The sequence below is a fragment of the Thermochaetoides thermophila genome (assembly GCF_000221225.1).
Source record: "Thermochaetoides thermophila DSM 1495 unplaced genomic scaffold scf7180000011814, whole genome shotgun sequence".
Classification (NCBI taxonomy): domain Eukaryota; kingdom Fungi; phylum Ascomycota; class Sordariomycetes; order Sordariales; family Chaetomiaceae; genus Thermochaetoides; species Thermochaetoides thermophila.
Genome location: NW_006383030.1, coordinates 1,192,075 through 1,205,706, shown reverse-complemented (window position 1 = coordinate 1,205,706; position 13,632 = coordinate 1,192,075). Strand labels below are relative to the sequence as shown.

Genomic DNA, 13,632 nt, shown 5'->3' with positions numbered 1-13,632 from the left:
ACTCACAGGTAGTCAACAGACGAACGAAATACAAACTTCGAAGCTTCCACAACATCGATCTACCGCGTCACCATTCTCTCTGATTCGAGCGCCACAATGTCCCTCTTGCTCGTCATATTCCTGCTTGAGCTGGTCGTCCAGCTCGTCAACACCATCGGGGCGAAGACCATCAATAATCTGGTGCGCACTTTCTCTCGAGTCCAGATGATTTATGCTGTGTCAAAGCTTCAAACTAACAATTCGCCCAGCTATGGCGCTTCTACCTCTCGATCCCCGGCAGCCCACTTGCCAAAGACTTTGCCGAGCAGCGCGCAAAGCAAAAGGAATACCTACAAGTGCGACACGACCTCAACGCAACTAGCAGTCAGGACGAGTTTGCTAAGTGGGCCCGGCTGCAACGCAAGCATGACAAGTTGATGGATGAGCTGGAGAAGAAGAGTGCGTACTTCCTCTCTCCTCACGGTGCGCAACACACTCTCTTTTGGGTTGTTTGCTGACTTTCTCCGAAACAGAATCCCAACTCGACGCCCACCGCACCAGCTTTTCCCGCAAGTTGACCATCTACCGCTGGATCCTGACTCGCGGAATGCAGTGGTTCCTGTGCTTCTGGTTCAGCTCGCAGCCCATGTTCTGGCTGCCCTACGGCTGGTTCCCCTATTGGGTCGAGTGGCTCGTGTCCTTCCCCAACGCGCCCATGGGCAGTGTCAGCATCGTCGTGTGGCAGTCGGCGTGCAGCGGGGTACTGGCGCTGGTGATTGAGGCGGTCATGGCCGTGGTGAGGTACACGGGGGGAACGGGGATGCAGAAGCAGAGGCAGCCTGTGCCTGCGGCAGGAGGTGCGCCGGGGACGAGTAAGAAGGATTTGTAGATTACGCATGGATGGGATCAAGAAGGAAGGACATCGGGAATTCATTGTACTACAGCGAGCATCATCATATCACAAGGGCATAGAGGACGGGGGGAAGATCATGAAGGAATAGGATTATACTAGTAATTTAAGTATATATAATGAATTGTCTCTCAACAATTTGACGCAAAGTTCTTCATCGCCGGAGCTAGAGCTCTGCAACACGACGTGAGATGGCCCTTGGCAGGGCGCTCGGATTTGCTCTAGGCAACAGATTGACTTTGATAGCCATTGGGCAAAGGGCCACCAAAGCTTCGATAGTGCCATTAGTTTGGGTTTGGGAGTCATTTGGGTTCTCCTGAGGCGTCACGTCAAGCACGCATGAGACGGGGACGAGGGTCAATGTCGTATATTTTGTTGTCAGTAATTGCTGTGATCACAATGTACTGTACATGAAGCTGTTGGCGACAAACTCAGCGCATGTCCGCGTTTGAGAATGTGGTCGTAAACTTTGCTAAATTAGAAGTTGGAGGAGAGTGAAGAAAATGCAAACCGTCTCCATTTTATAATTTTTTTTCTAGGCACCGCAAGGCTGAGATGGAACCGTTGGGTCCACCCCTCTAAACCCCGCCGGAATTTTGTGGGTCTCTCAGCCTCGCAGATCTGAGATTGACCACCTTGCAGCTCGTCGACGCGTGCTGGCGTTTGTTGACCATCAGCTTGTTATCAACGTCAACACCTCCCAGAAGCCAACATACGCCTTCAAATTAGCTAAAATAAATCTAACCTCCGCAATGTCAATACCCTGGGGGACGTAAGTCTGCTTTCAAAATTCACTAAATTTCAACAACCCAAATCTAACAAATAGGTCCAGGATCAAATCCCTCCTCATCTTTTTCGCCCCTGTCCTCATCCCCAGAGCAATCACGACCTACCGCTCGCTCCGGGCTGCCCCAAAACTCTACAACGTCCACCCGCAACCACTTCCCACGCCCATACTGCGCTCCATCCTCCTCCTCGCCCTCCTTACCCTCTCCTACCTCCTCCTCCTCCTACCGCCCCTCACCCCGGAGAACATCTTCACCTTGACTACCTCCCGCCTGCAAATCCCGACCGATGTGCTCTTCACACGGCTGGCATCACTCCGTCCTAGGCGGGTTCTCACGAACCGCGACGTCGCTTTGAGAAGCCGTTTCGTCTCGCTCGAGTCGCGGCTGTTGTATTTGCAGTATGGCCCTGCGACGGTGGCAGACTGCCCTTTTTGCGTGTCCGACGATCCGAGGAGTTACTTGTTCTATGCCCTGCCGGAGCTGGTGACGCCGCATTTGATCAACCTGATCGCTCTGGCCTTCGCGACGTCAACACTCCTCACGGGAAGGGGGATCACCGGAGGGAACGTGCAGCGCTTCCGGGCACCGGCGACCTTAGCCTCCATCGCGGTGGCTACACTCGACCTCTGGAGCGTTGCAACCTACAACCACGGCGCAAATGCCCGTGCTCTGAGACTGCAGGAGCTGGATATGTTCTACTGGCGGGCTCGGGCAACCCGGTATCTATTACTAGCCACACTCAACATCATCTGCAGCGCAGTCTTTTACCTCTCTGGCACGAACCGGGCCTTCGTCCGCCCTCCGACAGCAACCGCCCGGATTGAATCCGTGACGCGCGCGCTGAGCACAGTCAAGAGCAGAATCAACGCGGCGGGGATTATCAAGAACACTGTACAGCGGGACGAGGGGCTCAGGGGCAGGAGCATGTCATACTGGACGCATGAGGGGAAGCTGATGCGGGAGGTGATGGAGGAGAAGGAGGTTGTGGAGGGGATCAAGGATGCGTTGGAGAAGCGGATCGATATCAAGAGTGTCGAGCGGGATGCGGAGGCGTATGTAAGGGAATTTTTTGGGAATAGGGAGTTAGTAGAGGATGACGATGATTAGTAAGGGGATTTGGGTTAACATTGGGATAGAGGACAGAATTTGGGAAACGTGGGATAATAATGTCTTGTGTTTGGTTGATGAATGGTAGATCTGGCTTCGGGTTGGGTTAGGTTCAATAGGATCAATGGCACAATCCATCTTCAAGTCGATATTTCTTTCTCGGATACCTTCTTCCTATACTCTTGTTGAATGGCCCAACAGTGCTGTTGTTTCGAGCTTTCACCGACACCCAGAACCCATCTACAATACCCCCCAAAACGCCACAGCCACAAACGATGTACACCTGATTTAAACAGGTCTTACAATTTAACTAAAACCCTCTCCCGTTCCTCGCCAACAGCGTTCCTCCTTTGATCTATCAAGGCCTAGTATTAGCCGTATTCCCCGTCGCCGTACTACTCGCGCTATCCTTCCGTTTCCCCTGCCCCACCAGCGCCTCATCGGCGCTCTGCTCCAGGAAACTAGCCCACAGATTCGCGAGCGACTCCTTCTCCTTCCCTGACCCGCTCGCACTCCCGCTGAGCGAGAAAGGAGTCTCAAAGAACTCGCTGCTGAGCGCCGGCGAGCTGGGCGTGCGATGGAAGGATGGGGTCGGTGGTAGACGTAGGGTGTTGTGGTTGGAGGTGGCGGAGGTCGGAGTCGAGGCTGAGGCGGCGGCGGCGGCGGCGGCGGCGGCGGCGGCGCCGGGACGCGCTAGGCCGGCCTTCTCGCGCTGCTCGTCGTTCCAGCCTAGCAGGCCGGAGATGACTTGAAGGATCTGAAATTTTTTGGGGTCGGAGCGGTCGAGGGAGAGGAATTGGAGGAGGTGATTCGTAATAAGTTGTCTGTGAACTGTCAGCCATACTCTTGGAGGAATGTAGTGAGAAGAGGGGTAAAGGGACGTACTTATCAATCGCCTCCTCCGGTTTCGTCTTCTTGATATACTTGAGCGCCTTAGTCAAATGCTCATTCAAAATAATCGCCTCATGCCTCAACTTCCCAATCAACAGATTCTTCTCCTTCACCTCCTTCTCAAACGGAGCCGTCCTTTCCAACTCCTTCTCCAACCTCTCCCTCTCCTCCTCCGCTTTAGCAGCCCTCCCCTCCGCCTCCTGCACCCTTTTCTTCAACTCAGCCACAGCCTCCTCGTTCGCCTCGACCATCTCTCTCAGCTCCCGCTTCCTCGTCTCCTGCAACTCCTGCAGCGCCCTCTGCAGCCGATCAACCGCCTGCGCCTGGCTCTCCCTCTCCCGTTCTGCTCTATCGAACCCCTCGCGCGCCGTAGCAAGCTGCTCCTCCAAATCCCCGACTTGCGCAGCCAGATGCTCCCTTAACGACCTCTCCTCCATAGCAATCACCTCCCACTCGCCCATCGCGGCCGTCGTGCTCTCCAACTCGGCCCTCAGATGCCCCACCTGCCTCATCAACTCCTCTTTTTCCTTCGCCCAATCCCTCTGCACAACGCCAACCCTACTCCTGAGCTTATCCAACTCCCGTCCCTGCTCATCAATTTCCCTCCTCAACCCCTCCACCTCCTCTTTTTTCGCTGTCAACGCCCTCTGCAGCTCTTCATTCTGCTGCTCTAGCTCGTCGACCCGGTCCTTGGCCTCTTCCAACTCAGCTTTGTCCCGCTTTAGGCGGTCGCCAAGCGTCTCTTTGATCTTTTCGACGCGGCCGAGGAGCGTTTCGTATTGGGTTTCGGCATGCTCTTTAGCGGCTTCGGACTCTTCGAGGTCGGCGCGGAGTTGGGCTATCTCGTCGGCGTGGGAGGTCTGGAGTTTTTCGAGCTGTTCGCGCAAGCGCTCGACCTCGGCCTGGAGGGCGGCGGGGTCCTGTTGTTGTTGTTGTTGTTGTTGTTGTTGTTGGGACATGGCTGCTGGCTTTGTGCTGGGTGCCTCCTCTTCTTTTGGTTGTGGGGGTTCTAGCTCGGTGCCCGCCGCTTCTGTATCTGTCTTGGTGTCTTCCTCTCTTGTCCCTGATATCCCGGATTCTGTTGTGCTCGTTGTTGGTAGCGGTGATGGTGGTACTGGTACGTGTCCGTTTGGGCCGTCATGGCCGTTCACGGCTGGCCTCGAGTCGTCGTCCTCGTCGGCGGTGGCGCTTGGCTCAGTCCTGCCTTCTCTCTGGGTTTCGTTTGCCTCTTCGTGTTTGTTAGGTCCCGGCGTCGTCGTCTCAGGCTCTTTTATCTCGTCTTTATCCACGCTCTCGACCGCGGCGCTCCCAGCGCCATTGTGGGTTTCTTCCTGGGTAGCGGCAGCGACGGGTGTCCCGTTACTGTTTGCGGCGGCGGCGGTAGATTTTTTGTTGGGCTTCTTCTTTTTACTCTTCTTCTTGGAAGGAGCCGAAGCGGTAGTAGGACTGGTAGCAGCGGCGGCGGAACAAGAGGGACCTAGTCATTCGCGTGCGTCGCTTCCCATTAGCGCCAAGATTGCCAGGTGAAACGAGGGAACAGAATGACAATGTCAGATCGGTTGAACCAAGAAAGCCAAGCAAAGGCACCGACAGGAAGAGAGTGGACAGCCTGCCAGCCTTGTCCAGCCCAAGCAGTGCAGATCAAGCAGCGAGTAGCTGAAAGGATTGGACAAAGGCAGAGGGGCTGGCTGGACCGTTGCCGCAGCTGTGATGTGGCATCAAATGCGCGTCGTGAAGTCCAGAAGTCCAGAAGGGATCCAGAACCCTTCCCCTCTCATCAGCAAGCCAGCGGTAAGCAGCCCACTCACTAAGCAGGACCACTCATAATCGCTATAAAACGCCAAAGAGATGCCCACTTTTTTGCGCCTGCTCTTATTGCTACCATCAGGTATCAGGAACAAACATCTACATACATACCTTTGGTTGTTGATGGCGATTGGGCCGCACCGTTCGGTAACGCGGGGGATGGCATTGCTGTTCAGTGTCGCCGTAATTAAATTTCAAATTAGAGTTATGGGTCGTTCGGTTACTGTTCTGCTGCACGGAACGGCACTGCGCTGCACTTCCGTTGTCGAGATCAGTGGTTGATTAAGGATCGATTGATGAGGACACGAATCGCAAATCCTTTGTCGCGCAAATGACTGGAAGTCAGTCAAAGGAACAGCTCGCGCTCCAATCGTGTCAGAGTTCAAGTCGTAGGGCAGTTGGCAGCAACTTCCAGGTTCCCCGATCCAAGAGAGAACGCGTGCGTCGCCTCCTGCGGAATAATTATGGAACGGATGGAGCAGCAGGTGCAGAGTCATGGATTTGGATGGAAGAGGGATTCCGGGTTTCCGACTTCGCCTTAACAAAAGTCGGTTTTGACAGGCTCTGCTTCGAGTCGACCGTTCGACTTGAGATGAAAGATGGATAGATGGGCCTTGGGATCAGCGGCTAGCTGCCATCCGAGCCTGCCGATGAGTCCAGGACATGGGCAAACTTGTGTAACAAGTTTACAAGGCAGTACGAATCCAGTTCCAGATTCCTCAACATCCTCGTGTTCTGAATACCGGCAGATACCTTAGGTAATCTGGTATACCTACCATTAATCAACCCTAAATTTACCTCCGATGCAAGGAACAGTTTGATCGGGTTTCACAAGGTGCGCATCCACACCTTGGGCCTCCATCTTCTTTCGATGGTACTTGCGTCTTGGGATGGAGGGCAGAAAGGGAGGCTGGAGTCAAATGATATATCCTCCTCCTCTATGCTGTCAGTCCAAAAGACGGACGCACCACGCTTCGGCCCGCCGCACTCCCCATTTGGCAAGTCGTTCTCTCATTTTAACTGTACCCAATTCTGCCCAACACAATCACATTCTGCGAGCTGTCGAGCTCTTATTGTCAACTTGTCAACATACCAGCCAAAGAAAGTGGCAGATTCGAACATTCCCTCTCCTTCGATCTTATCTAATCACCCTGCCCCACCTAACAAACTCTCAGTTAAGCACGGACCACCTCTCTGCCCAGCAAACATTTTAAAGAGACAGTCTCCTGTCACCGACCTCTTCTTACTCTTCTCTTCTTCTCTTTTACCATTACATATTTTCCATAAATCCTGCTTACTTTGATGAGTCCGCCGCTTGCCTCGGTGCAGAACAAATACCCGGCTGGTTCACATGCAAAGCAGGTAGAGCAACAAGCTTGAACTTAGTGCACTTTTATGAAATCCTGACCGCAGCCCTTTGGGAACCTGAAAGGGTTCCCGCCCAGGTCTGTCAGGTTCGCTGGGTGCATATATTCCTCTATTCCTTTTGGTTATTTATTTATGTCTGTCTTGGCCTATTTCAACCTGAAATCGTAGACATGAGAATTTTTTTTTGGGGGGGGGGGGTTAGCCGGCCATTTGGCCGTGTGTCTGGCCCCATACTTGGCCATTCGGTTTTCCTGGCTAACTCTTTGAAGCAGGCAGCTCGCATGCCTCAGTCGTGGGTATCAAGGTGACGAATTACAATGTGCCGTATCTGTAGCTAATAGTTGTACCACGTTGACTACACCTGACCCTGACCCTCATGACTTGGTCTTCTTGCTCTTCTTGCCCTTCTTCGGCGCAGAGATGGTCGCCGCCTCCTTGGCCGGCTTGTCCTCCTTGACTTTCTTGGTCTTAGGTGCCGGCGCCTTCTCCTCAACCTCTTCCTCAGCCTGCCTCTTCGCAACCTCCTTGCTCTCCTTCTCCTCCACAGCCGGGGCAGGGGCCGTCTCAATAGCTTTCTTCTCCTCCTCTCCATTCTCCAGCACCGGCTTTGCCTTCGGCACCTTCAACGCCGGGGCTTCAAACTCATACCCCATCTCCTTCAATTTCTCCGCCCTCGCTGCCCGCCTCTGCTCCTCCTTCGCAACCTTCACCTGCCACTGAGACTCGCTCAACGGCCTTTCCAGCTGCCTCCCCGCCATCTTATTCCACGGCACGACCTTAAACCTCCTGTTGGCCCCCTTGAACAAATCGGGGTGCACCTGCGCGGGCGGGACGATCTTGCAGGTAAGGATGTGTCCGAATAGGAGGTACTTGTCCATGGTGCGCGCGGCGATGTCGGCGACCTCTGCGTCAGCAAACTCAATGAAAGCGCGGTGCCGGCTCGCGCCAGTCTTCTTGTTGCGGACCACGCGTAAACGGGTAATTTCGCCGAACTGGCTGAAGTAGCCACGCAGCTCGTGCTCGTAGAATCCATGGGGCAGGCGGGCGATATACATCACGCCGGGCTGGCTGTCGCCGGCGGGTTTGGAGTCGCCGTTGGTTTGTTTCTGGGGGGCCTTTTTGGGAGTCGGGATCTTGCCCACATCTTGGCCCTTCTTAAAAGTACTGACTTGCTTGCTCTCATCTTCATCTGATTCTTCGCCGTCGTCGAGTGTATCCATGAGGGCCTTAGTCTGCTCGTCTAGCTCAGATTCTTCGTCAGAGCCGAAAGCCGCGTCGGCGTTTTCGAGGGCCTCTTCTTCTTCCTCCTCGACCTTCTCCTGTTTCTTCTTGGGCTTGGCAGCCTCCTTGGCCTTAGCAGACGTCTCCTTCTTCAGAACTGACTTCACGGGCTTCTCGGCAATCTTATCCTCAGCGGCCACAGCGGCCTTCTTGACGACGGCATCCTTGTCGGCCTTCTGCTTCTTGATGGCGACGGGAGATGCTTCCTCGGGGGCTAAATTGAGAAGTTAACATCATAACAAGCCAATTGATTTCCAGGACAACTAACCTTTCCGCTTCTCAGCCTTGGGTGTAGCCTTCGTGACCTTGGTGGCCTTCTCCTTCTTGGAGATGGCCGCGTCTGCGTCGGCAACGGCAGCTAGAGCACTCAATGAGCATGCCTGCAACTTGTCCCAAAGATGGTCTGTAAGACATACACTTTGACTTCTTCTTGCGCAGCTCAGCAGCCATTATTTCTGTTGGTATCGCCGCGAACGTCTCTCGAGGATGTCCGTGGTGGGCGGTTCGGCGAGCTGGTGCAGCGCAGCGCGGTCGCAGTCCAGAAAATTTCTGGATTCTGCCGGTCGCACTGCGGGCGGTGAGGGTGCCCCACTGATGCAGTTATCGGAACAGTGCCAATGGGTTGTCGGACTGTGTAGACTGCCCCTTCTGAACCAGATGCTGAAGGGTCCAGTGAAGGCTGGGTCCTGTCAAAGATCAAAGATGCAAATCGCTGCTCTTTAGTTCATCTCAATTTCGTCCCAAGTCCGCACTCTGTGCACATCGTGAGGGGTGATCGACCTCCGCTCTACTGTCCGGTATATCGCGTCTCACACCATCGCAAGTGCAAGTGGACAATCCACAAGCTTTCCCGCTGTGGGTCAAGCGTCGACAGGTCTCTTCCTTTTTTCTTCCGTGTCCCGACGATCGTCAAGCCTCAAGATTCCCCGAAGGGCCAAAAGGCAAAGGCATCAGCTGGCTGGCTCCACGTCGGGCGACGGATGGGCTGCTTCCCCACGGCGGGCAGCGCGCGATGCGGATGACATGGCAGCAGGCATCACGCATCGCGGGTTGCAGCGGGGAGGTTGGTGGCCCAGCGCCTAGTGAATGGTCCAACGGACACGCACAGCTTCCAACTGACAGAGGCTTCGATTGGGCTATGCAGTGAACCTGTTGAGTGGTCCAGTGGAGGGGGGGATCATTGGTCGGGGCCTTGCAGCACCGAACCGAAGAAGCACATTTTCCAGAGACTCTGAAAATTCGGCATCCTCATCTTTCTTGCTGTCAGTGGACTCCAGATTCTCCTCTCCAGTGTTTTCAGCCCCTTGTCGGGTGTCATTGCTGCATCCCAGTGCATCGCGCCGTCGGGTCGCGGACGTGCAAGCCACGGGGCTCCAACAAGCGAATCCAGGGAGGGGTGTCAATCACTCGGCCTCATCTGAGCGAATGCCTCAGTCTCACTCACTCTTGGCTGAGCCTCTTGTTGGTTGTTTCAACAATCTGACAACTACTTTTCTCTTGGGCCTTCTCACTCGTGACACTCGACTTCGACCTTGGGTATCTTCGAAGAAGAAGCCAACTCAGGTCCCTGAATCTCTCTCTTCCTGTGACGTAGCCGCCGTCGACTTTTAACTGATTTGTCTTGGCACCATTGCTTTGCGGCGGGGAGACTTGAAACTCATCACATTCTTGAACTTAGGCAATCCATTTCCCAACCTCCCAACCGCTATTCAGCCGTCAGCCGACTTCCTCTTCACATTTCTTCTTACCCGGCTCAAGTCTCCAAGTCCAGCGGCCACGAAAAAGAAATAGCAAAACAGAACAAAACAAAACTTTCTTACTCAGACTTCTCTTCAGTATATGAGACTTGCGGGTTAAAAAGTGCCTTTCCCCATCCATCCCACACGCGCTGTCCGGGTCTCATGCATAAAACCTCCGCTCACTACTATTAGCCACTGGGAACTGCAGACCACACCGCAGACTAGTCTAAGTACCTGCCTGGGCGCTGGCAGCCGCATGGCATGACGCGCGCATCTGTGAGGTCAGCCTCGTGAACCGTACGCTTGACGCCTCGCAGCGACGCAGACTGCAGACCGCTCCACTCGATCGCTTCTGAACCAGGATTCGGATCAAGTCACTCACTTCAGACGCAACGACCAGATTTTAAACCTCAGAGTAAAATTTCAGAGCGGCGGGTATGCCTGGTGCCGGCCCGCTGTCCTTGGCGACGCAAGAAAACGAAAGCTACCTAGAGTTTGAATTGTCGAGAGAAAAATATTCAGAAATAGCCTTGTGCCATGTCGGAGCCGAAAAAGAAGGGCCTCTTGGGCCGTCTGTTTCGTAGCAAAAGCTCAGCCAGCAAGGGCGAGAAGCTCGTAAGTCGGTCGTATGCCACATCATGAATGAGCGATGAAGACAACTTTGCTCACAGTTCAATAGCCGCCATATGAGAGGGAACGCCAACGACGAGCCAGCGAAGGCGATGTGTCCTACAGCGACAAGCCGGACGCCTCAAACGGCGACCAGTCGGCGGCGGCATCGTCGTCGACACACCATCACCACTATCGTCGCCGACGGCCTCGGCGCACTGATCCCAGCGCCACTAAGGGCAAGGGCCGTGACCAGTCGCGGGACCGCTCTTACGACTATGGGCCGCTGACTGAGTGGCCGCCGTCTGGCATGTCCAGCAGCGAGGAGCTCGCTCTGGGGCCGGCGATGCAGCTCATTTCGCGTGGTGTGCCAGCTTTCAAAGGCCACAAGAAACCTATTCCGCATGCGTCGGAACATCACTATGCTCTGTTTGCGACTGTTGCGGGTAACCGGGGAGATGAGACGGACTGTGTGAACCTGCATGATGCCATGGTCCAGCTTATGACCTTACGACTGGCTGGTTCTGGGCCTGCTACCTACCCGTGGGACTCTCTGGAGCATCCTAGTTATGCATTCTGCTTTGGCAAGAGGCCCGGCACGATTACTCTCAACCATTGGGTATCGTTATCCAGTGTGCTGCCGCCCTCGATTGCCCTGCGGGACTCTGGCGTGGCGCCCCGGGAAATCGACCTCGAGGGCATCCTTGCCCGGCTAAAGGAGCTTGAGCAGGGGTTGGAGGACGATGATGAGGATCTCATGTACCGCAATCTCTACCGCAGGCTTCTCAAAGATCCCGACAAGTACGTGAGCCCGCACAAGACCCTAGATAAGCAGATTATGGACCTGATCATGGTACTATCACGCCCGGACTGGATCGACTTCACCAATTCGCGCAACCAAGTCGTCACCAAGTTCATCTTCGACACCAGCCCTGCTAATGCAGCCACCTTCCGCAAATTCTTCCACCAGCTTCTGCTCAGTCTCGAACTCGAACTACGCATTCAGTCCCACCACCACATGACCGAAGCCAAAGAGAAACTCCTCTCCCAGATCCCCCCAACCATCCAATGGAACCTCGCCCTAGCCCGCCGCTGGCGTGACAACATCCGCATCGAGTCCTACGGCCCAAACCCCGACCAGCTCCAACTGCGCTACAAGCTCAAGCGCCGCCAGGTCCGCATGCTGAAGCGCTTCGCCCAAATGATGAAGTGGCCCAACCTAGCCGAGACCCTTGCTTGTCTCAAGCGTCGCGAAGCTGACTCTACCCTCGATCTTGTATCCTCTCACGCGATGGCCTTCTTCTCGGGGCTTGTCCTTCCAGGCCCAACCTTTCCCTTTCTTATCATGAACTCCCTTATTGATATCGACCCGGACAAGGCGACTGATGATCTGACGCTGCTCACGCACGGTCATCCCTCATGTGGCTTCCAGTATCGCAACTCCTACACTTACTGGACGGCGAGCTCCATCGTAGGCAAAGTCCTCGCCCCGACCTGTCGCGCCGTAGGCGGATGGATTGGCCCGGCCCGTCCGACAAACGACCTCGCGCGTAACCAAATTGCCCGCATCCGTGCCCGCAAGCCCCCGCACCGCGTCACTCCCGAGGATATCCGCACCATGAGCGAGCGCTCCGACCCTCTAGGTCCCCCGACCCAGGTTTTTCCTGTCAAAGAGTACTCTCTAGTAGCCCCGGACCGCGACGACGACGCTTACCTAGCCGACCTCGTCCGCATTGAACTACTGTCTCTCCGGCCGGTGTCAGACCACAAGGGTAACACCTCCAGCACGCTGCAACAATCCGAGTCCACAAACACCCCAAACGATAGTAACGGCAACACCGGCAACGCCACCACAAATAGCAAACCCCGCAACACCCCGCGCTATTACGACGCCTCAATCCAATTCGCCATCGACGGCGTCTCCTGGCCGCTCCGTCTCGCTTACGACGTGTCCTTTGTCTCCGCCTGGCCCTGCTCCGACGGCCCCCACCCTCTCTTCTTCGACTACGTCTACACACCCGTGAAAGCAGACAAACTCGTCAAGGTGCGCGACTGGAACGGTGTCCCCGTCTCCTCCAGACGGCCAATGTCTTCTAGCGGGCCTGCGACCCCTACTAGGCCGATCGGAGGGGGACCGCCAGGAGTGGGAGGAACAGGGGTGAGCAGTCCGAGTACGTTGAGCGGCGGGGATGATGAGAGAGTGTTGGTTGTGGAGGCGTTTGGGGTGCCGGATAATGAGGTTTTGGCAAGGGCATGGTGTGCGCACTGGGGGTTGAGTGCTGTTATTGCGGATGTGGGGAAGACTTGGTTAAGTTTTTTTTTTTTTTTTTTGTTTGTGTGTGTGTGTGTGTCCTAAGAATTGCTGAGTGGTGTTGGGGGATGGCAAGTGCTGACAGAAAACAGCATGGCATGTGCCATTCGGGAAGCGTACGCCGCTACGTTGACGGTGGTGATTTTGGTGGATGATGAGGATCGGAATAAGGATGATTGATGGCAAATGCCAGATGGGATTTTTTGACCAGTTGGAGTTTTGGGAGGAAGCTTATTTTTGAGAGGAAAGGATGGAACATTGGACGGAGCAAAAGGTTTGTCGGTATCGTTTATTTTGGGGTGGTACTTATGGCGATGACAACGATCACAACGATGGACATGACTTACCAGTTAGGGCGGAGGCTTATTACCATGGCTCTTTTTTTTTGATACTTAATGAATGGAATAATGGAATGATACCTAAAAGTTGAGCAATTTTTTTCTTTTTTTTCTTTTTTTTTTTTACTTATTTAGTTTGGGTTTCTCATGGCTGGCGTTCAGTGCTGGCATCATTGAAGCTTTTACACAGGGACAGAAATTTAAGCCAACGGGTATCATGTTAACGAGTGACTAAAGTACATGGCCTCCTAGAGGAAAAAAAAAAAAAACTTTTTTGTCAAAGATTAGACATTATGTTGCGAATTCCGGCCCCTGAAGTACTCCCAGCAAATAACAAGCGAGCGTGGGGTATCTCGTAGTCAAACAGGTACCAAAACACCTCCCAAATGTGAGAATTACCTATCACTGGCACAGTCCAGATAACAAGATGGACATGGCCTAGGCTCCGATTCCGTAGTCTCCCAATTGACATTGTCCAGAGGACAACGTCAGCTTAGAAGAAATT

The 13,632-nt window shown here is 54.3% G+C and overlaps 4 protein-coding genes across 4 annotated transcripts; 2 read left to right on the top strand and 2 right to left on the bottom strand.

Annotated features, from left to right (window-relative positions):
- Nucleotides 1–96: 96 nt before the first annotated feature.
- CTHT_0013590 (uncharacterized protein) lies at nucleotides 97–2,784 on the top strand (the record flags this gene model as incomplete). The annotated part of the gene is made up of 5 exons (XM_006691811.1): nucleotides 97–180; nucleotides 249–462; nucleotides 513–851; nucleotides 1,532–1,661; nucleotides 1,716–2,784. The coding sequence occupies 5 exons, from the start codon at nucleotides 97–99 to the stop codon at nucleotides 2,782–2,784; spliced, it is 1,836 nt and encodes a 611-aa protein (XP_006691874.1).
- Nucleotides 2,785–3,142: 358 nt separating this feature from the next.
- CTHT_0013580 (uncharacterized protein) lies at nucleotides 3,143–5,647 on the bottom strand (the record flags this gene model as incomplete). Its single annotated transcript, XM_006691810.1, has 3 exons — nucleotides 3,143–3,608; nucleotides 3,670–5,152; nucleotides 5,593–5,647. The coding sequence occupies 3 exons, from the start codon at nucleotides 5,645–5,647 to the stop codon at nucleotides 3,143–3,145; spliced, it is 2,004 nt and encodes a 667-aa protein (XP_006691873.1).
- A 1,576-nt stretch (nucleotides 5,648–7,223) lies between these two features.
- Nucleotides 7,224–8,580, bottom strand: CTHT_0013570 (putative RNA-binding protein; the record flags this gene model as incomplete). The annotated part of the gene is made up of 3 exons (XM_006691809.1): nucleotides 7,224–8,344; nucleotides 8,399–8,488; nucleotides 8,547–8,580. 3 exons carry the CDS (start codon nucleotides 8,578–8,580, stop codon nucleotides 7,224–7,226), a joined length of 1,245 nt encoding a protein of 414 aa, XP_006691872.1.
- Nucleotides 8,581–10,406: 1,826 nt separating this feature from the next.
- CTHT_0013560 (uncharacterized protein) lies at nucleotides 10,407–12,969 on the top strand (the record flags this gene model as incomplete). Its single annotated transcript, XM_006691808.1, has 3 exons — nucleotides 10,407–10,484; nucleotides 10,549–12,734; nucleotides 12,882–12,969. 3 exons carry the CDS (start codon nucleotides 10,407–10,409, stop codon nucleotides 12,967–12,969), a joined length of 2,352 nt encoding a protein of 783 aa, XP_006691871.1.
- Between the last annotated feature and the right edge of the window lie 663 nt (nucleotides 12,970–13,632).